We start from the raw sequence: 22,470 nt of genomic DNA on the forward strand, positions 1-22,470 counted from the left end.
ATGTCTGCCCAGTGTGTAAAGGAAGGGGTGCATTGTGGTGTTACCATGAAAACATTACCCGATCGAGTACCCGTGTTACCCGTGGAAAATTATCCGAACCCGATACCCGAAGAAAATGCTACCCGACTCAGCACTAAAAATAACGCTGTCAGCATATAGGCTATTACAATGTATACAAGGTGCTAGTGCAGCACTGAAGTATACACAGCAGCAGCAGCAGCAGAAAGAGCCAATGAGCTTTACGGCGCCGTGGCAGGTGTGACATAGAGGCCTGCATTGGCACTAACGCAGTGCATTCACGACTGACAAGAGGGAGTCCAAATCAGGGTTCAAGACAGGATACATGCGACATTGAAAACATACCCGTGTATGTAGGGTCAATGGCACTAAATAACAATAGTGTGAACACTTGGCATGGAGACACTAATTTGATGAGAGAAAAGAAAAGTATCAGCGTTGCAGACATCCCCAGAATTTGTGGTGAGGTCTCAAGCATTGGCACTTTTCATTGCTCTAATAATAGATAGTGTCAGTGGATATTGTGCTAGACAGACACATAGACAGATACGCACACACTATGTGGCAAAAGTCCAGCCCAAACAACGATGATGAACTTCCACTTGGCTCTACAATTTTTTTAAGAATTTGTGTGTTTTGCTGGTGTGAGACTCAGCTAGAGGCCGGGTTTTTCGCATCCGTAGAAACGCCACCACCCTCAAGGATCAAGGCGCAGGTGCAGCTCCTAAAGCGGTGGGAAGTGACTAGATAAGACCTGGCACCAAGTGGGCTCTACAAAAAAACACTTCGCGGTTCGCTTGAAACTGAGTTTTCAGCATCCGTAGGAACACTCTGCAAATATCAAAGGCGTAGATGCAGCTCTACAAAGCCAGAACTTAAACAACAAAAGTGCCGGTGAGCACATGACACACGTGAGCAACGTCCCCTAGGCCCTACCAGTTCTCCTTTGGCACTCAGCTCCTGCTCAAGGTCCGTGACAGTGCGCTGCAGGACGGAGCGCTGAGAGCGCTCGGCCTCCAGCTGCTGCTGCCGCTCTTGACACTGCTCGCTGGTAGCCTCAAGCTCGCCTTCCAGCAAGGTGATGTACTCATCCTGTTTGGCGAGCTCTTCCTCCAGATAGTTGACCTCCTCTGGGCAAACATGAAATAAGCCGTACGCACCAGTTTATTTACACAATAAAAACAGTGAGTAGCGCATTGATACACACGTCATAAGCCAGAATTATGTTCAGAATTATGCTTTCTTGGACGTTCTTTCTTTATCTTATCTTTTATCTCCATGGAAAGTTGGAAACGCCAGCATAATATATTATATCACAACCATCATACAATGACCCAGCAACACAAACTTGCTAACCCATCTAACACATCCTAACCAGTGTGCCCACTTCATTCCTGATGATGGTTATTTATATATATATGACCGAAACGTTGAATTGATTTTTTTCTGAAAAGAATTTGTGAAAAGCAGTGATTGAGTGTGAGCCAGTGTTGCTCACAAGCCAATTTTTTTGGAACATAGGGTCCACATAAAACTGAACTCCAGTGAAGCCTACTACGAAAACTCAATGACCACATATAAGTATGAGTTGTACAATGGTTGGGCTGGCACTGCTGAAAGCATGTTTCAAGTGACAAATCACCGCCTGCCATCACATCGCCCCGAGCACTCCAACGCCTTACATATACCGACTGAAAACCTTCCTTTGGCGTGACTGTGGTCCTCTTCGAAAACTCAATGACCAGATATAAGAATGAGTCGTACAATGGGTGCGCTCGCACTACTGCAAGCATGTTTCAAGTGACAAATCACCACCAACTATGATCACATTGTCCCGAGCACTCCAATGCCTTAAAAAAACATACCGACTGAGAACCTCTCCTTGGCGTGCTTGTGGTCCTCTTCGGCGACGGTCCGCTCATCGAGCGTCTCCAGCGTACGCAGGTGATAGACTGCGAACAGCCACCAGTGCGAGATGTCAGTCAGCGGGTTACCAGTGAGTGTGAGATTGGTGAGCGTAGTGCAGGCCTTCAGTCGGCTGATGTCATGCAGCTGCACACCGAAAAAGTCAAAACAAGAAAGAATTTTTCACAGAATTCAGTTGCACCAGCCAGGCGGTGAATTCTCACCTTCCAAAACAAAATTCACTCGGGATCTACAAAAAGAACGAAAACAAGCTCCCGGCCATCCAACTGAGCCAAGCATATTCATTCTTATACTATTCGTAAGCTTTCAGGAGGGGGGGGGGGGGGCTGGGAAAAGGCACATTTTGTACTCCTGCAGTAAGTGGCGACAATTCTGGATGGCCCCTAAGTGCTTACCACGCCTCTGCTACCAGAATTACGGTGGAATAGAACAACAGAAAGCCTTACAGTGTTCAGGCGATTGCCGGCCAGACGCAGATCTCGCAGGCGCACCAGCTTGCGCAAGGCGTCAGCCGACGGGAGGCGCGCTATGCGGTTGTCGGACACGTCCAGCATGGCCAAGTTGGCCAGTGTGTCCAGACCCTCGATGCGGGAGATCTGATTGCCGGCAAGACGCAGCTCCACCAGCGAGGTGAGCGAGTGCAACTTCTCCAGCTTCTCGATGGCGTTTCCGGACAGGTTGAGCGAGCGCAGGCTGCGCAGCCCTTCCAGGTTTTCAATGTACTGGCAGGACACAGAGAAACCAGAACAAAAAGTCACATATCACATATCACTGGTTCGAGTCCTGGTGGCGACAGTCAACTTTTTCCTCAGACTTTCCCGTTTACATCTTTCCCTCAGATCAATGAATATCACTTATCACTCCCTTAGTATTGACTCACATAGATTTTTGCCATACCTAAGCAGTCAAATATTCCTGCATATTTCACTCCTTAGGGCTATATTGACTGCTTATATTTGACTGCTTAGGGGTTGCGCAGTTGAACAGACAGTGCCTAGTGCAACATTGTCACTGCATGAGTAGGTGGTGGTGCAACGGTTGTGCAATCATAAAACCGGGATTCATGAGGTTATCGTTCTGGAATTTGAAATACGGACTGTTTGTCGTGATAAATCTAATATTGACTTCGTACTTGGTCAGTATAGGAAATAAAAACCTCGTAAAAGACCTCGGTTTCGCCTCGGTCTTTTACTCGGCTTTTATTTCCTATATTGACCTCGTACTCAGTCAATATTAGATACATATCAGGTTGCCAGTTAGGCTAGCACCGTCGGTTTTCCGACTAGCCAGAACTACGCAGCCTATGTGCTCGATACTAAACAGCCAGTGAGCAGCGCCGAGTGACGGAGTACAAATGCCAAATCTCAGGCTAGCAAACAGGCCAGGACAAGACCATGATATAAAGCTATGCAGAGCAGATACAACATGCACAGTGGTATACATGTAGGAATAAGCAAATCGCATCCACAGAGTCCAGAACAAGACTTGCAATTATCCGAATATTCTAATTATCCAAGAGGAAAAGGCATAGCGTTATACTGATCGAGGTCCGTACTGAGAATTACAGTACTGTCAATAATGTGATTGCATGCAGGTGGCAGTGCATGCGTACAAAATACACTAGAACACTCATATCTCTCTTATCTGCACCTCCAAGTTACGGGCACCTCGGTCTAACGGGCACCCTGCGGGAAGGTTTAAGTGGAAACATTACTATTATTTTGCCAAGCTTTGTGCGAATAGTGATGTCACCTGCCAAATCCAGCCCTTTCCGATCAAAACGTCTGCCATCCAGAGTAACGGACATTTCCAAGCTATGGGCAGTGCCAAGTCCCAGACTGCCAGATAAGAGAGACGTGAGCGTAGACATGGCTTGCAGCTTTGGATTACTGCCAGCATGTACATGTACCAAGTTGCAACGCAACAACACCCACCTTGATTTTCATGTGCTCCTGCGGCGAGAACGTCAGATTGATGCTGGTGATGAGCGCCAGGTTGGCGTCGGGCTCCCTGCATGCCTTGCGCAGCATGTCCACCGTGATGTAGCGCGCCGTCACCGGCCTCTCCCTGGTGTCGTCGCCGCCGTCGCCATTGTTGACGTGACGACGCGGCGACGGCGTGTGGTTACGCCGTGGAGACGGTGACTGGCCAGCACCGGGACTGGCGGTGGCAGTGGTGCCGAGCGTGGGCCTGGAGAGGCGCAGGGGAGTGCGCGACGTGGCCGCACTGGCTCGCGGTGTCGACGGCGACCTGCCCTGGCTGGCCTGCGCGCCATGTTTACCGCCTGCAAAGCGCAGCACAGAGTATAAAAATAATAATAATAATAATTCACGGTTCGGTTCGCGGCTGGGGGCCGAGTTTTCCACATCCGTAGGAATGCCACTACCCCCAAGGATAAAGTGCATCACAGTGTACAGTGGTACAATCAATAACACATACAGGCATGTATAGTGTATACATGTTTATGCTGACCTTTCATACAAACTTCCAGTCAACTTGCCCATCATGCTGGTGGCTTATACTGGGCATATAAACCTCATACAAACCCCATACAAACCCCATATAGACCGCCACCATAGAAACAGGAAGAAGTTGACTGTCAGTTTGTATGAAGGTCAGCATAAGTATAATACATCCCACTAGTACGCTTGTACGTGAAATATAAACCATCATACAAACCTCGGCTTCGCCTCGGTTTGTATGTCGGTTTATATTTCATGTACAAGCGTACTGTTGGGTTGTATTATATACATATCAGTGCGAACAACACAAAGAAAGGAATACAAATCCTACACAGAATTGTTATTCACATGTGGGCTACAAAAACATTCTGCCGGCACCTTTATTAATTTGCACTGCTTCTCCCTCTTTGGACGCTTTACCAACCCATACAACTGAGTGTTGCCATCCAAATCAAACACTGGCTATTACAATACTGTCGGACGCTGGAAACCCAGGAGGATCAGAGTTGTAGCCCAGGCTGCTCTTATCATCATGCATGACAGCTCATGTGCAGTTGGGACACCACATAGGCATGCACGTACTTCAAAGTACATACAATGGCGGATTTACCAACTTCTATGTACACTTCGATCAGGAGGCTGTGGTACTGGCACCGCGCTTGATGAAATACTAGCATGTTTGCTCTTCAGTGCACCGTTCTTGGGCGCCCGCCAGTGCTTCAGTACATGTACATTGCGGACTCATCTTCAGGACCAACTACACTGTACATAGTTACATAACGGTTCCTCCGCACCATGGTCCATGTGGACTTACTACCGTATTATCTCTAATATAAGCACAGTCTCCAATAATAGCACGTCTCCAATAATAGAACACCTTGGGGCGGCATTAAAAAAATAAAGTGCTCAGTCTCCATTATAAGCACACTGTGAAGTGCTCTGAAAACCACCCGGGCCTCCAATAAAGGTAGTAGTATATGTACGCACATTGCATGTACATGTACAGTCATGTTACCATGGTCAGTCGCGCGCGGTGCACCAACCTCTGAAATGAGGTTGAAATAATAATGGAACAGTCTCCAATAAAGGAACGTCTCCATTAATAGCACGGGGCGGAGGTACATTGAAAAAATTAAGGACCGTGCTTATATTAGAGATAATACGGGTATACCCTTCCTTACACATCACAATCCATCTCGCTCTCATGTTTCCACCAAAACAAGGAGCTTGCTTTGAGTGTGTCGGTGTGTGTGTGTGTGTGTGCATGCATGCGTATGTGTGTGTGTGTGTTTGTGTGTGTGTGTGTTTTGTGTGTGACCTGGTCTGGTTCTGCAGGAGAGGCATAAACCTTGCTGCAGCAAAACCTCACAACCAAAGCGGAACCTCTGTGCATGTGTGACAGCACCATTCACTCATCAGCCAATTAACTATTTTTGAAGGAAAGTAGAGATAATTCCAAATGCTGTGCCAAGCACAGTCGACGTCAGTATGGGATGTACATGTATGCGTACATGCACGGTTGTGACTTTCCTTGGTCAAGCCATCCCCGGCAATTATCCATAAACCTATCAATATTGGATAGGACTGGCGAGATTGAATTTCTCTCATAGAGGGATATACATAACTCTCACTACCTGGCGCTGTCAGCTTATTTTAGTTCATTTGTTCATAACAGGTACAACTAAAGCAGTGCAGAAATTGAAACTGTTCAAGCATGATTGTACTGGCGAGAAAAGAAAGCGCTTCCAATTTGTGCAGTCGTGTCTAAATCTGCTGCTTCTACTTAGGTGACAGTTCCTTAAAATTGATGCCCTGCCTGCCATATAGTACGTTGGGTTACAATGTATGTATACCGTGGAGTTACAGGCAGATTGGATAGGTGAGTAAACGTATTGCAGTTAGTGTAATTTGTATGTTTGAATATTTCCCGACGTCAACTAATATGAAAACAGCCGCATGCAATGCGTTGAACAATTTGTCTAATTTCTTAGATTTGACCATATTGCAGCAGCAATTTCGACAATAACCCAAATCGTAACAACAGATTCAGGAAGTTAATTGTCACCATTCTCAATTCATAAATAAGCAAAAAACAATTATATTCTCACCGACAGAGCCACTTCGTAGCGGGGATGGCACACTCTTGTCCAGATTCCTTGCAGAGTGCAAGTGGCTACTCATGACAAAAGCACTACAGTCAGCTGGCCAATCCACATGCCGGTAACCGCGCCCGAAACCCAAAGAAAGGACTGCTAAAGTCTGCTGTCATTGTCAAGCTACATGACTTACAGATATCCTCACTCAGGAACATCACTCAATGCTCATAATCATAATCAGACATCAGGCCAAAGACAAAACCGGAGTCGGGACTCACCAGCGGCCAGACAGCTGGCAACAAGTGCGCATCGTTCGCTGACGCAGTGACGGCGCGGGCCTTCTACTCGTAGTACACGCTACGGGATCGCAGGCGCGGGACCAAGCAGCGCGAGTGGCGCTAGCGCTGGACACCTACTGTTTCAACCAGGGAGTCGTAAAAGCCTTTTACGACTCCCTGGTTTCAACCAGGAAGTCGTATTTTACGACTCCCTGATGCGCGATGAGCACAACGCAACATAGTCACTCATAGACATAGGCTGCATTCGATTGTAGAAACTGGATCCCGATCCCCGCCGACCAGATCACTTCGATCGGACGGATACAATCGAATGTGCACAACCGATAATCCGTTTCAAGGCCTTAGCAACCGCGTTGCTACAGCTCATCCCGCAGTATCTCTGTACGCGTTGTGGTAAACTCTTGACCTAGTGTACGCATATTGCGAGTTTTGAGTAGATACGAGTCGTACTATCGAAATGAATCCGTCGAATCCGTCGAATCCGTCTCTGGGAGGTGGGTTGACTGGATCCGAATCCGTGCTCTCGGGATCCGGATTCGTACAATCGAACATGCACAAATTTGGCGAATCCGGGTCCGGGGCTGATGGATTCGTACAATCGAACATGCCCCTAGAAAGTGGAAATACACTGTAATTCAAATATTTAATTCAAAAAAGCGGCAAAATCAATGATTGATACCAAGCCCAACAGTAAACAGTAAGCTACACTCAAGCATTGTGAAACCGCACTGCAGTACACTCATACCTCGGTTATCCGGACCCCGAAGTTACGGGCACTTCGGTCTACCGGGCACTATTTGGGCGAGTTTCAGGGGAAATATTACTACTCTTTTGTCACTTTTCGTAGAAATATTGACGTCATATGCCATATCGATGGCCTTTTCCCCATCAAGATGTATATGATTCGGAGTTACGGACATTTCAAAGTTACGGGCAGTGCAAGGTCCCGGACTGCCCGGATAAACGAGGTATGAGTGTACTGGCGAGTTTATCGTCGAGCATAGTGCCAATATGTGCCTTTGACGGGCATTGGTCAGGACCCGCTCTCCCAATTCCCCAGCTAAAGGCAATCTATCATAGTTTTCAGTATCGACACAATAAATGCCATCGCTCACAATGCATCCACACACACACGGCAAGGTCATCATTGCAGTTACACAAATCAATTCAGAAAATCAAATGGAATACTAGATACAGCGAACAACGAAGCATAGACAGGAAGTACGCCAAAACGGGTGCTATGAAAGGGACGGGACAGTACCATGACAGTACCATGACAAAGCCAACGACAGAATACACTAAGAAAGAAACAAGAAGAAAAAAAAAGAGACCGGGGAGTCAGATAAAAACAATAGAAAGCAGACACAGGTGCAAAGCTGGCTTGCTGCACAGAGCCTGCTAACTGGTGTAGGTCGTGGCAAACAAGGGGGATTGGGTCGTCGCTGGCGTCACCACACTGCTGAAAGCAAAGGAGGACAGCATCCATACCGCCGCCGCAGACGGAGAGCGACAGGCACACTAAATACAACGCAGCTAGCAGGGAGGGAAGGGCTGCGATAGACTGGGCGAGCCACGAAAGCAACCGCGCTGCAGTGAGCAGGCACCGTTACGGACACCGACTAATAAGGGGCAAACCACTGGAAATGATGAACGCAATAAGACGAAAAAATAGCCAATAGCAAAAACGAAAACATGTCACGAGATAACTTGCAATTGGCAAACCTTTGTCACTACAGGGATCGCCCAACAACTCTCATTGCTTAGCGTGGGCAGAGAAGTGGGACGCGCTGGGCACGTGTGGAATGCGCGGCGTCTGCTAGGAAAGGCAATAGCTTCCTTCAATAGAGCACAGGATGGCTACAGCGAGTGGGTGCACGTGAGTGGGTGAGTACAGTCAGCAATAAAATATATAGATAGAATCCCAAACATGTGCGAAGATAGAGGAGACAAGGAGAAGGCCACAAATGAATGATCTAACTACAGGAGAACATACGGGCAGGAGATAAATCTTACTATAAAAAAGGGGGGCCTATATGCCACGAGCATTATAAATGACATTACGGGTCGTAGCAATGAAAAGATATCTCCATCCCTCACCGAGTCAATACATCAGAGCTTACAGCACTGTAGGCGGGGGAAGGGAGCGAGGTCAACGGCAGCCGACTCCGTGCATGCCCTCTCCCGCCAGGGCGATGCGAGCACAGCGCAAGACGTATACACACACACACACTCTCTCTCTTTCTCTCCGTTCTCTTGGAGAAGGCGTTAGCAAGAGCAGCCGTCGCTCTTTGCTGGCCGATCATTGCGAACGTCTGTTCGCTGCGGGTTGGGCTTGTGCTGAACGCCAGACTCTGCTGCATTCAAGTCCAAGCTACGCAGAGGAGAAACAAATTTGAGAAAGAAATGGAAAGCAGTGATTGAGTAAGATTATCTGTACCAAAACACCTCCCCTAAATATCATCCGGAATGCTATACAGTCAGATCTTGCATAGTACATGTTTGGAAACAGGGACAACTCCTGTTGCGTGATTCAGGAGAGCACACAACGTACCTTCCATCCTGGATGTTCTGGTAGATCTTCTTCGCAGTCTCAAGGAAAGCATCCTCAACGTTGTCACCACTACGCACAAACAAAGGGAAGAAGACACAGGCTTAAAGTACAGTCGTTGATTGATGCAATGATGGAAACGAGGTGCAGAAGGTCATTGCACCAGAGATGTGAAAGCATGAATATAAGACTTTCATATGGAAGACACTCTGAGAGACAGTTCGTGGATGTACGAGGCAGAGAGAGAGAAAGAGAGAAAGAGAGAGGGAGAGAGAGAGAGAGAGAGAGAGAGAGAGAGAGAGAGAGAGAGAGAGAGAGAGAGAGAGAGAGAGTTGACACCAGTACAGGTAGCTGTACTTAAAACAGAATGTCTAGCTGCCACCAGTCATGGAGAACTTACGTCTTAGCGCTAGCTTCGAGGAAGAGCAGACCTAATGACGAGGAGCACAAGACAACACATAGGGAGAACAGTACTCCAATAGGGAACAACCTCACGTGTGCTACTCCATGCAGTGCAACAACTGTCAGGGAAATGGTAATACAAGATTGGTGCATTCACACACCCACACTCACAGACGCGGGTAACATACAACATCGCTGAGCCATCTACTATTGATTTTCTAACTGTGAAACGACTCAAGCATAATAATTTTTGTCAAATTACGGTACTGAACCGATACATACACTTCTGTATGCATCACACACCATGTCAAGGCAAGTTTTCCAGAGAATGGAACCGTGTGTGTGTGTGTGGGGTGGGGGGACCAACAGCACTTTATACAATCCAGGCATAAAGAAATGAGCTTTATACTCACCGTTTTCGTCGGCGAATTGTTTTGCTTCCTCATACGTTACATCTCTCTGTGACACACAATACATATACCGGTAAGTAACGATGAAACATTAGAGATGCACCACAATGCAAAGGGCAAGCTGCCCTGAATATCACCACATGCATGCGCTGTGACAGTATTACTTTCTCTGGTGCTACATGCGACAAGCTACAACTACGAAGCACGATTCACAGATATGTTTGGTTCGTCAACATCCATGTGCAGTGCATACAGTCCGTGCGCCAAGCCCTTGAGTAGCCTGTTTTTTATTTGCAACCGCGGGAAAAATCGAGGTGCAAAAAGATGACGACGACACAATTGTTTTGTTGGTATTTTGCAACCTTATTTGGACCTGAACTGGCGTGTGCTGGAGGAATCCTTGTCCATTACTTGGTTTGCTGCTGAGGTATGTCCCTTTGTCCCCTATGGCACTTTAGCTGAGGTTCGTTGCGCCCAACTGTAGACCATGAAGACCTGTGTTTGCACTACATATTTTTTCGTCGTAATCGTACCAGCAACTTGCTTGTCGTGCATGAGTGGATAGCATAATCGGACACTCTCGGCTTATGCTCTAAGCGAAAGGCAGATATATTTGGGTTTGGATTCCCAAAGCACATCCCAATCAGGCTATGCAAAATGGAGCGGCCCACAATTTCGTGGAGGTATGTCGAATTGTGTGGAATTTTGCACTAAAGTAATTGTGCTTGAACAAGGACGTTTTGGCTGCTTATTTTCCTTGGGCATCTCGACATTGCAAACTAGTCCCCTTGCTGTTGTGTCTTCGCCATCTAAACGGAATTTCTATGTAAGTCGTGTGGTTGGGGTCCAGATTTTAATCAAAATCCAGCAGTATTCCTGGCTGCTACATTATAGATGGAGTACATAGTCAAAGAAACTTTTTATGTAGTTTAGCACAACTGCACAGAAGTGCAGGGCCTGAAAGAAAAGCAGGAGCTGGAGACTCAGCGTCCGCAGCATATGCGAATGCATTGTGAGAGCATGTGTCTTGGAATTCAGCTGCATCACACACATATGCACACACGCGTGCATGCACGCGCGCGCGCGCACACACACACACACACCACACACACGCACATCTGGCGCTGGTTGGGTGTTGCATACTGAACATTCTGTACTTGCAACCTTATCTTGATCATGTGTGATAGTTGTGTCACAGGTTTTTGCCGTATTTTCTGGATTCTCTGTGCTTTCTGTAGATGGTCTTGTGCGCTCGTCATCAACAGCACTACACTACTGTAGGTCCAGTGGGCCAATCAGGCTGAACGGCATCATCCAGCTGTAATTGGGGTGTAGGTAAGTGTCTCTGCGTGCTCTAATGGTCGACTTGTGGCTTCTGCCTTCAATCATTGTTCTTGCACGGGACCTCAGCCTGCCTCGCATACCCTGTGGCTCACTCGTGTTGGCAGGCTGTGATGCACAGTGGAATCCTTGATGTGGCACTCAGTCTACATGTATGTTGTTTCACGCGACAATATTGCTACTGATGGGCCGCTTTGGTGTGATGCTCTGAATAGATGTACCATGAAAGCCTCTTCATTGGTCTCCGCAGTACATTCGCTCGCCTGGCTCGTTTTTGTGGATATTATCCACTGTTGCAATGGAGAACTTTGCGTGAGGTATCTCACTGTTCATTCCGAGCTCTGATTTCTTATCAATGATGGTCTTTTGATATCGCTTGTAGGAGTCGACACCTGCTGTTGCGCCGACTCGAGCTAGTACTCGCATGAGCTCGCTGGAATTGCTATGTGCATCCACAAAGTCCAAAAGAACAAGCTGGAAAGGGTAAGTGCATGCTGGTGTGCTTGCATGCATCATGCATGATAGCACAAACAAGCACCTGATCCTCTTTGCACGGTGGTTGGATGCTTGACTTCTTTCTGACTTTGATTGGCCGTACACCATCAGCCAAATGTTTCCCCACAACTCACTGTCCACACTATCCACCACTGCGTCCAGCTTCATTTCCGACAGTGGAGTTAGAACGTTATGCTCTTTGTGTTTGAATTCTTGTGCTTGACTTTTGATTTGTGAGCGCATTGCAGCCGACAGCTCTGACACGAAGGATGATGGGCCACTGGGTTGGCTTGTGTGCTGTGTGTGCTGGGTTTTATTTTGTGCTCTGTGTTTCAGGGTCTGGGATCGTGCAACGGCGAGGGAATTGTATAAGCACAGAACTGTGTCACACCTGTACGGTACAGGAGCGTACCTCGTTTATTACTGGTACCTTATGACCCATGGCTGAGATGAGCGCCAAGCTTCGAAATAAGGCTGGACAGCAGCCACCGGTTGTTGCAGTTGATGGATGGTAAAGAAGAGGTGAAGAAATCAGCAGCCGTTGCCAGAAGAAGAGAACGGTTCTCGAGGAATGCAAGACAGACGAATCTTGCTGTTGCCAGCAATGCGGACTCCTCGGGTGAGGTGCACTGGTGCATTTCGTCTGTTCTACTCTGCATCAGGCTCTCCAGCTTGAAGTCAGTAGTCTGACTGTCCACCATATCCAGTTGGCCTTTATAACAGGCTAGGCAAAAAGCACTATCCGCGGTGACCGTAAGACCACGCTCAGCGTGCAGCTGACGTTGAACAGCTCCGACGTTCGGACATTTACGCTTAATTAACACCCCTTATGTGTGCGCTGCACATGGTGCATGTGGGCCTGTTGCTGTCATGTAGCTGCATGTTATGCCGGTTGCAGAGACCCGCTGGCTGATCGTTTAAGTTTACTTTCACGTTAAGCTTCTCGGCCAGCTCTACTGCTTGTAATGAAACTGTGACATGCCGTGGCAAGTCACAACCATCTACTGAGCAGTCTGGTGTTGTTGCGAGTACGGGTACAGGTGTTGGTGGTGCTGCTGCTGCTGCCGCAAGTGCAGGCATTGCTTCTGTAGGCTGCACGTTGTCGGTGACAGGCATTGGCTCTGCTGAATGATTTATGAGCCTTTTCATGCATTTCTTGCAGATACATGCATTTCGTGGTATTGTAGGATGATGTGCATATTCCCAGCATTGCGTGGTCTCGGGGTGGGCATATCTGCCATCAAGGGGAACATCTTGGCAGGCTACACATGGTCCGCATTGCCTGTCAGGATGCAATTTCGAGCCCTGGCTTTGGCGGCCCATTTGGACTTGGTCACAGTGCGGACACTCGTGGTTTCTTCCTGGCCTATAGAAACACCATCTGTCCGCCCATTCGCGTAGTTTTATCAGAGATAGAGCCTTGCAAAATAAGACGGCCCACAATCTCCTGCGACGTATCTACGAAATTCGAAATTGAGAAGAGAAACAAAAAGGCACCGCAACGACGTGAGATGTCGAATATCGTGGTGCACTTTCGAAAAATGTGCTCATCGCTCACCCTTCTAACACGATAACGGCGCAAAAGCAATCGATATAGGAGGATAAGCCTGTATTCTCAAGGTAACCAATTGTCGAAAATTGAGAAGAATTCGGTATGTCACTAAATTCGTCTTCAAATTTCCCGCGGTTGCAAATAAAAGTGCAACTTTTAGACGACTTTTTTGAACTTGGCGCACGGACTGCATATACACAGCGTGTGTGCATTTAACAAAAAACTGTAGTCCACTGATGTGCACTGCACGTCACAAAAGTTGAACTTTGGTCAACTTCTGCGAAAGCAATGTTGAGGTTGTGACTGCATGCTACAGCAAGGCACATTGCAGAAAGGGATGTTGTGATCACAGTTAGTGGACTGCTCACCTGCGCTTCCAGATCTGATTTGTTGCCTATTAGGAAAATAACCTGCCACACAAAACACCACGCACAGATACACAAGCATGATGAAATCGTTTGCATTGGGAACAGGGTAGCAAGTAGATTTCTTAATAGCGATCGTCTACACCACACAGGAGCATGGATAAGCAATGGGCAAGGTGTATGCTGCATGCAGACCCATTCAGTGAACACACTGAACAACCACCTGACTGTGGTACATAGCAACCAGCTGCTGCTGCTTATGTGACTTCTCTGCGAAAGGCCAGTGAGAATGAATCAAAATTACAGGCTACAATGCAACCAATCAAAGCGGAAAACCTCAGACATGCAGTGTGCAAGCCATACACAAGCACAATCCAGATTTCACCCATGGTACACCCAAGAACGTACTCAATGTATGATTGTGTACTATTCAGGACAGCCTATAGTGCTAGGGTCAGGCAGTATCATACCGTGTTGGGGTTGGTGAGGTTCCTCGCATCCGTCAGCCAGCTGCTGAGGTGGTTGTATGTACTCCGTCTGCAATAGCATGGTGGTAGTGCGTAAATACAAAAGGACGTTGAGAAAATACCAGATGGTGCTACAGTCAGACCTCGCTTATCCGGTCCTCTTTTATCCGGATCCCTCGCCAACCGGAAGAAAATCGTTAGTTACCGATTTACAGCATACGTCATGCATACATACAGTATGTGTGTTCGATTATCCGGTTTAAGCGAGGTCTGACTGTAGTGACAGTGAAACACAAGGCACTGGGAAGTCGCAGCAACTAGGGAGACGACACGGGCAATTCTAATGTGAAAGGATAAGGGTTTAAATACCGGGTAGCCTGTTTCAGTCCCCCCCCCCCTTGGGGCAGGGCCGATTCATAAGCGCTCACATATGGCAGCACATGTTTGCGCGACCACGAGCTGCATTGCCACGGATCACGTAGAACTACAGGCCTAGGATCAAACCTCGAACACGAATCGTTTCGGGTACTACACTGTACTAGTATGATCTTGTGCCATCTCCTGTGTGCCCACTGGCCAGCAGGGAGTTATACTTTGAAGTAGCATCTAGGACATTCCCCTAAATGCTACAACTCCCTGCTGGTCAGTGGGCATACATCACACAGGTCTACATTGTATGTGCTTCAGATATCCAAACACAACTGGGCAGAAATGGGCAGAACCCTTCAGAGGCATATCCGGCAGTCAATGAGATACGGCCTATGAACTGGTGTTGTCACCATCCATTCAGAAAGCGGATAGGGCTCCAAATAGTCAACATCACCCAGTTCGTGCAAACTACTGTAAAAGCCATATAATAACGAAGTGCTAACTCTAACGAGTTAACGAGGAGAAATCTGTCGTTAAAATAGAAATCGTTATACAGAAATCGATACATATACTGTCCTATTGAGCGTTGAGAATGAGTGAAAATCGTTACCTTTGGTACACGTAAACTAGTTAATTTTGGGAAATCGTTATATACAGTCAGACCTCGCTTAACCGCACACATCCGTTTTCCGCAAAAATATCCGGTTAGGCGAGGGAACCGGATAACTGAACACACATACTGTATAATATGCATGTGGCATGTCAAAAGCAGTGGCATCGTACATACATGTAGACGGGTCCTATGCAGTACAACTAGCGTGCACAGTATGTAAAACAAGGGAGAAAAATGACAAGTGTATGCAACTGAGTGCTGTCCGCATGCACCCAGCAGGTCAGGGACCTCATTTGCTTGTACAACTCCTTGATTCTAGCTTCTGCAAGCCACATGCAACCGGATACGACGAAGCTTTTTGTACACATTTTAACCAGTTTGTACACAAAATCATGCACCGGTATGCGGATCGCGAGGTCCGGTTATGCTGTATGCATAACATATGCTGCACATCGGTAACCAGCGATTTTCTTCCGGATGGCGAGGGATCCGGATAAATGAGGACCGGATAAGCGAGGTCTGACTGTATGGGCCTCGTTAGAATAATGGCTTTTACAGTAAACAACAGGAGATAGGCATGCACCATCTGTTTCATCAGGCATACGCTCTAAACCCAGTACAAGAAAATACTACATAAACCTCTACGAAGGAACAGTTCTGGCTTGGATACCCTTTTCTGCAACTGCATGCATGCACCCACACACACACATAGTGAGTGAGAGCTTATTCGTACCTGGTGATGTCGTAGACCATCAGAGCACCTGCAGCACCACGGTAGTAGCTTCTTGTGACAGCACTACGCAACACAAACCGACAAATTGACATATACAAACATTAGGTCAGCTCATGCACGGACTGACAGTGTACGGGGGGCAGTGGCATGCAGCAGTGGTGACCGCAGGGCCAACCCATCAGGTGGTTCCCACCGACCAAGGGGAGTACAGGATACCGGTAGGCAGAAGGGCGCATCACAATAATCATACGCAGAATACACATGTTTTCACCTTTTGCACCATGGCCGGTACTGTAGTTCGGCTTACTGAAAGCTCGTAGCTGTACTGAAAAGGCCTAGATGGTCGAAACAGCTTGCTGTCTACAGCATTGGGCATGTTTTCATTATGATGTTGAAGGCCTCCAATTGACCTACTACTTGCGATAATGCACAAGCAGCTACACTTGCGGTCTCAGCCAAACATATCTGGCAGATCCAGAGTTTTTATTCTGCACGGGCATCCATGTCAGTGTGGCGTAGACGGTGGTGTGTGTGTCGAAAAAAATGAAAATAGGGATTCACTGGCCAGAAAAAGCCACTTCAATCAGCTGTGTGGTGGATACCAGGCTAAAAATTAGTGGCGGTCAATTCCTCAGCCTTGCAAGCTATTGAATGGTGTAATCCCAGCACAAGTTGCTATGTCTAAGGGGTCGTCCGCAATTATCGAAAGTTTTTTTCCAATCCGTAGTAGCTTCGAAAGTGGGTGGGTGGGTCAAGGCCAGTTACGGATTGAAAAACTTCCGAAATGACACGTGCGCGTGCCACGTGTACGTCTACGTGTAGCCCCTGTTTTCCACGCGCGGCTGCGCGCGAACTGTCTACTACAAATATTTTTGTAGTTCTGGCAGTTTCTGCGCCCCCGCGCGCGCTTCCTTGGCTGCTCCTGGGCCGGTGATCATAAAGTTAGTTCGGCGCATTCGACGGCGAGTCGACACTTTCTATTTTTGAGTTTCACTGTCTCCTTCGTCCAGAGTACCGTCTTCCATGCACTCCTTTGAAGTCCTTCCGTCTAGCGCTGGCGCTGACGACTGTTATTGACTATGTCCAGACAGGCGACGTTGTTTGGAAAGGCGGTGAAGAAGCAGCCCTTTTTCAAAACCGCTGGTGACTCTGACATGATGTCACTATGACTCATGGACCAGCACTGATTGAGTTTGTTCCATACATGTATGTGTTGGGTTGTGTGTCCATCAATAATATTTTATTACGGACTGGGGGGGGGGGGGTGAGGAAAAATTTGAAGCTACTACGGATTGGAAAAAACTTTCGATAATTGCGGACGACCCCTAACATAGCTGTTCGCTATCATCGCTTCCGCGATGGGCATGTCTGAGGTCTCAGGTGTGTGTCGACCCACGATCAACAACATCCTCTACACAGGAAACCAAGATTACTTACCGAAACCGTTCCTGGCCAGCCGTGTCCCAAATTTGTAGCTTGATTTTCTGACCACAAACCTCAATGATCCGTGTGCCAAACTCAACACCAATTGTGTGTGGGCAATCCGCCATGACTGCAAACAGCACAGAGACAAGTACAAGTTCACATACAGGTATAGATACACACAAAACCAAGAGCTTACAACCTGCAAGAGTATGCAACTCTGATCTCTTGGCTAGGGGTGCTGTGCGTGCCGCGATGCCCTCAGTACTCAGTGAAGATCAAGATTCAAGGATAAGAAACTTCCTTACGGTTTAGGCGCAACAATCTCATGTGCAATAACAACGATTCAAGCGTAATTACTGTACGCGTAGTATCACGCTCACACACTGTGCTGTACTTGCTCACTGCCAAAACTGGTCAGGTGGGTCTCCCCCCCCCCCCCACGGGAGACACCGAGGCTCAGCTAATGCCCCAATCCGGGGCCTTGTAACATGGACAGTGCAATGTCACACCCTGGGTTTCACACTGTATGTTCTGGGGAAGGCTTATGGACTATCAAGAAGCGCATGCCGAAAAAGCAAAACATTACATCAACAACGTGTAGCCTCACCCTTTGACCATTTCATCCACTGCAGAAAATACAACCACTTCCCCGGTGCCGAAAAAAAAAGTTACCCGCATATGCACACGTATAAAATATACACGATCAGACCACATGGAAGATACATGTAGGACCACATTGCTCGGCGCGGGACGTATTAGCAACTCTGGCGTTAAACTACACGCCGTTAGCATGTTAGCGTCCACACTATCCTCTATAGTACTTGTACCCAGCATATGAAATAATTTATGGTAAATTTTTAAAATTTAGTATTGTACTACAATGTAAATACTGTCTGGAGGAAAGTAAAGGATTCCCGCAGCGGTAAGTTTTGAGTTTTCGCTGTGTAAATATAATATTTCCACGTTTTGCAAGGGCACCCCAGTCCACAGATCATTGTCTCCGAACAGGAAATGCTAAGCGCGTCAAATTATTGAATCCCGTCTTCAGCCGCCCCTCGAAAATACCGCCAACAGCAAAAAGCTAACTATGTAGATGTACACGGTACGGACATTCCCCGCTTATGTTTCCATATCATTAATTCACCTTCTCCAAGACCACGCTGATTTAAATAGTCAGTTGGAAGAAATCTAATATTGCCGCTGCCACTATCTCCTCCTCCCCCGCATGAAAGAGCATGACGGGTCTACCCTCGTTAGTAGACAACTCCGGTGGTTTCAAATTGTTTGTCTTATAACAAGTATTATCTACTATCCGGACGTGAATGTGCGCGTTTCAGGTGTCAGGGGATTTTTGATCGTTGTCTCCTAGTGAGTTTTGCCTTGTAACCAATGTCGTACTAACGAGAGTAGACCTGTACTGAAGAAATATACAAGGCAAGCGCAGTTTAATCTCCTTCAAAATGACAACTGGGCCATGCCTATCCCCAAACTTTTTCTCATTTCCATAAAGGTTGGTGATTACAGGCAAGGCCCAAAAGTAAAAACACAAATACAAAGGTCACAAAGGGAGAAATCACTCTGATTTCAAGTACATCACACAGGCAGGAATTACAAGTGTGGTGTACTACAGTGCTTTCGTATACCTATAATTTTTAATATAGGTTATAACTTTAAATACAGTCGAGTTACTGCAAGTATCAGTTACAGTATTGAAGCCAGCCCCAGGTTTCCGCAGCACAGATATTTCCTGGTACATGTCACCACATTAAAGTACCGATCTACTAGTACAGCTTTCTAAAACCTGGGGTTGTAAGCCAGTCTTGAAAGAGGGAGCAAGAATTTTTAGTGACTCTTACATTTCTTCTCAGTGAATTGGTGAAGAAGACATGATTTGCCAACTCCCATATCACCTACAGACGATCATCACAGAACAAACAATCCCGCTTAGTATCGTCAATTCTCCAGTTCTCCACAGATATGAGTAACCGATCGAGGCTTCTCACCGATGATGATATATTTGAAGATATACGAATAATTGTAAGGACCTGGTCCCGCGGCCATGGCTACTTCAGGGCAATTTCCTCGCACGACAAAGAACTACACCAGGCCTTGCAGCCAAATCCAAGCAAATCTACACGTCAGCCACAGGAGATCTCAGAGGTAGTGGAGATGAAAACAAAGGTAAACGAGCCTTGGCTACAAACGAAAGGGTTGGAAGAAGTCTCTCGCTTTACGCCGCCCTCACTCACAAGCAAACGTAGATCTCCACTGTCATGGAAAGATCACGACACTCGAAAAAACCGAAGCCAAAGCAAGAGAAATGCGGCGCAAAAATGTTTTGCCTACTGGCTGCATGCACTTGCTGTGTGTGCGATCGCGCGAGGCTACAGCATGATCGAGCTTGCACTACGCATGCTGCACCCGTAGATATGCGCATATGCATGCATGACGCAGTAGATCTTCAAGTAAGCACTTGTTGCTGTCAGAGTGTAGAATCTACGTGTGTGTGACTGTGCACTACAATAGTCTCTCAAGTCAAGGCTCATGTCAGTTTTCACTTCGCTCATATCAGCAGGCAGCAGCACTGTCGTGGTGTTGCGGGAACGATGCTGCCGACAGACTGTCAGTGTTGTCGTGTTGGCCAGGGATTACTGCAGTCGGACACAACAATCAGCTACAACCTCACCATAGCCGTTCCAACACTGTTGAATGCTCATTACGGTATTTGAATTTTCCTTCTGTCCCAGTACAACACACTCCAATAACAGTCTTCACGTGACCTAAACGTGCCGTACACATAATCATTAAAAAAAAGACAGATAGAACACCACCGAGCCCAGAAGGCAACCGAAAAAAAACTATAAGAAAGAAGACAGAAATAATGCAATCAAGCACACGGCATACAGTCCAATACTAGTATACACAGTAGAATACTTCACAAGTTCTCAAGGCCGTGGAATACTAGGTACAAAATTTTCAGCAAGAAACACGGGGCTTTATACAACAGCTTATTGGGTTGCCCGGCGACAGATATATGTACAGGAATTATTATGGGTTTCATGATAATTGTGAGCATGGAATTACATGAAGAAAGAACATTCAGTCATGCAACATTTGTGAGATTGGATGAGAAAATATGAACTCTAGAACCAGGTGAAAAGCAATTTGCAATCATCGATGGCAGCACAGTAGTAATTTTTACTCAGGGTGGGATGCACGCATATGTGTGTGCGTGCACGTGTGTGTGTGTACTCAGTCTCAATCACTATCATCCTCACTGCTTGATATTATGTTCTTACTCCTCACTTTCTTCTTCTTCTTTTCGGAAGTCGGACTGTCCTTCTCGACTGCCTTGCGCTTTTTTGGCTTCTCGACAGCAGGTGCCTCTTCTTCGGATGTAGATTGTGCGTCATCCTCATCCATCTCCTCCGCTTCTTCCTCGTCCTCATCACCATCATCGATGAAGCCATCGCCATCATCGTAGCCATCAGCATCTTCATCCTCCTCCTCCTCTTCCTCACTGGAGCCACTGCCACTGCGCTTTTTAGGCTGCTTCTTCGGTTTGCTCTTCTGGGAATGAGACTTCTTGACGCTAGACTTTTTTCCAGATGCGACGCTTCGTTTAATAGCAGATATGCTTGTTTCATCGTCATCATCATCATCATCATCGCCCCTGCCTTCCAGGAAATTCACTGTCGGTCTACTTCTGGTGTAGCTGCGTTCTTTTGATCGGCGCTGCATGTTCTCCAGGCGGACGGCCGATCTCAGGCGGTCCTCTTCCTTCTTCATCATCGCTGTACGGTGCGCATCTGGATCTTTGCCAACAACCGGCAACACGCGGATCTTTTGTGTTTTGCCAAGACGGTCGGCAATAGACATTGTGATCTTGCGATGAGTGTGTGAATCCGTGGAGTGTGGGCGGAAGGTAAGCTTGTTGCGGAACACGGCTTGGCCCTGGAGACCTGTACCCTGCTGGACGAATAGATGAGAGAAGTCACCACTACCCAGCGGTGTCTGGTGGATGTCAAATACCTCAGAGCCAAGCAGTAGTGATGTCGACCCATCAGACCACCTCACAATACGTGCATTACTTTCCCGCTCACGACCCTCCTCATTCAGTGTGTCACCGGATGCGTCCTTCGCGTACCTCCACCGTATAGTATTCTCAATCTTGAGCTTCAGTCTGGACCTTCCCTCCTCGTCTTGTAACTCTTCTTCATCAATTTCTTCGTCATAAAGTTCTGGATCAAAGGCGCGCTGCTCTACACTAAGAAAGTTCGGCATTTTGACAAATGAAATCTGCTCACTCATCATGGTCGGGAAAATAGGCATGTCGGCTTCAATGACGTTAGTGACTGGCTCAATGTCCCCTTCACCGTCTCCATCTTCGTCGTCATCAGGAAATCCAGGAAAGTCCGGATGAGAGAGCTGATTCTCTCCTTCAATGTCAAATCCATGGCCTCCGCCATCATCGTCATCCTCCATAGTCGCTCGGTTATATCTCTGGGTTTGAGATGCACTATCACTAGCCTGGGACGGCATGGCATTCCCACCATCAATGTTGTCATCATCACTTCCATCTTCAGATTCGCTTGTGGATATATCGTCAGCATCACCAAATAAATCTTGAGAAGTGACATTTACACCGGTGTCGGGCTGAGTCTCTTCACGTCGTGGCGATGGTGACTCGTCCGATGAGACATCAGGAACAAACTCATCTTTTTCCTCTTCGCTTGAAGACATCCTAACACTCTGCAACAAGTCAGGAGTGAGCTAGTAGTTCCCAGCACTAGCTAGCTGCAGGGAGATATTTTCAAAGTCAATTTATTTGATGTACCAAATCATGCAGAATCGCTTTTGCATTTGTGCAAACAAAAAGAAGTGGACAAATAAAAGTTACTTTGTCAAAAATGATAGCGCTAGCGAGCTAGCTAGTGTTGAAGGCGCAT

General features: G+C 47.2%; 3 protein-coding genes and 1 long non-coding RNA gene across 5 annotated transcripts in view; 1 reads left to right on the top strand and 3 right to left on the bottom strand.

Annotated features, from left to right (window-relative positions):
- The window catches only part of LOC135823926 (adventurous-gliding motility protein Z-like), a 53,007-nt gene extending 46,291 nt beyond the window's left edge, over positions 1–6,716 (bottom strand). Inside the window, exons 1-5 of the mRNA XM_065336806.1 lie at positions 6,515–6,716; positions 3,879–4,228; positions 2,391–2,666; positions 1,884–2,070; positions 955–1,148 (exon numbers count right to left, since the gene is read on the bottom strand). Of these exons, the coding sequence (XP_065192878.1) occupies positions 955–1,148; positions 1,884–2,070; positions 2,391–2,666; positions 3,879–4,228; positions 6,515–6,587 (1,080 nt within the window). The 5' untranslated portion in view covers positions 6,588–6,716. The remainder of the gene's footprint in view (positions 1–954; positions 1,149–1,883; positions 2,071–2,390; positions 2,667–3,878; positions 4,229–6,514) is intronic.
- A 1,232-nt stretch (positions 6,717–7,948) lies between these two features.
- LOC135823928 (ras-related protein Rab-14) lies at positions 7,949–19,846 on the bottom strand. Its single transcript, XM_065336809.1, has 10 exons — positions 19,525–19,846; positions 19,378–19,431; positions 17,534–17,648; positions 16,097–16,159; positions 14,385–14,451; positions 13,918–13,959; positions 10,165–10,210; positions 9,750–9,780; positions 9,353–9,421; positions 7,949–9,172 (listed from the first exon to the last, which is right to left on the bottom strand). Exons 1-10 carry the CDS (start codon positions 19,580–19,582, stop codon positions 9,067–9,069), a joined length of 651 nt encoding a protein of 216 aa, XP_065192881.1. The 5' UTR covers positions 19,583–19,846; the 3' UTR covers positions 7,949–9,066.
- LOC135823929 (uncharacterized) lies at positions 10,414–13,005 on the top strand. Of its 2 annotated transcripts, XR_010554802.1 has the most exons (5): positions 10,414–10,844; positions 10,945–10,987; positions 11,400–11,496; positions 11,885–11,985; positions 12,334–13,005. It is a non-coding gene; the product is annotated as an uncharacterized LOC135823929 (long non-coding RNA). The 2 variants fall into 2 exon arrangements; XR_010554801.1 differs by lacking the exon at positions 10,945–10,987.
- Positions 19,847–20,291: 445 nt separating the features above from the next.
- On the bottom strand, positions 20,292–22,355 carry LOC135823931 (RNA polymerase-associated protein LEO1-like). Its single transcript, XM_065336810.1, has one exon. The coding sequence runs from the start codon at positions 22,262–22,264 to the stop codon at positions 20,780–20,782; it is 1,485 nt and encodes a 494-aa protein (XP_065192882.1). The 5' UTR covers positions 22,265–22,355; the 3' UTR covers positions 20,292–20,779.
- Between the last annotated feature and the right edge of the window lie 115 nt (positions 22,356–22,470).

Source organism: Sycon ciliatum, chromosome 8 (assembly GCF_964019385.1).
Source record: "Sycon ciliatum chromosome 8, ocSycCili1.1, whole genome shotgun sequence".
Taxonomy (NCBI): domain Eukaryota; kingdom Metazoa; phylum Porifera; class Calcarea; order Leucosolenida; family Sycettidae; genus Sycon; species Sycon ciliatum.

Bases quoted from the DNA above. Each gene is read 5' to 3' on its own strand.
- LOC135823931 (XM_065336810.1), bottom strand. From the start codon at position 22,264: ATGTCTTCAAGCGAAGAGGAAAAAGATGAGTTTGTTCCTGATGTCTCA.
- LOC135823928 (XM_065336809.1), bottom strand. From the start codon at position 19,582: ATGGCCGCGGGACCAGGTCCTTACAATTATTCGTATATCTTCAAATAT. The intron at 19,432-19,524 runs GTGAGAAGCCTC...GATCGTCTGTAG, and splicing joins CTTCAAATATATCATCATCG to GTGATATGGGAGTTGGCAAA. The intron at 9,781-10,164 runs GTGAGTATAAAG...CCTCGTCATTAG, and splicing joins ACAATTCGCCGACGAAAACG to GTCTGCTCTTCCTCGAAGCT.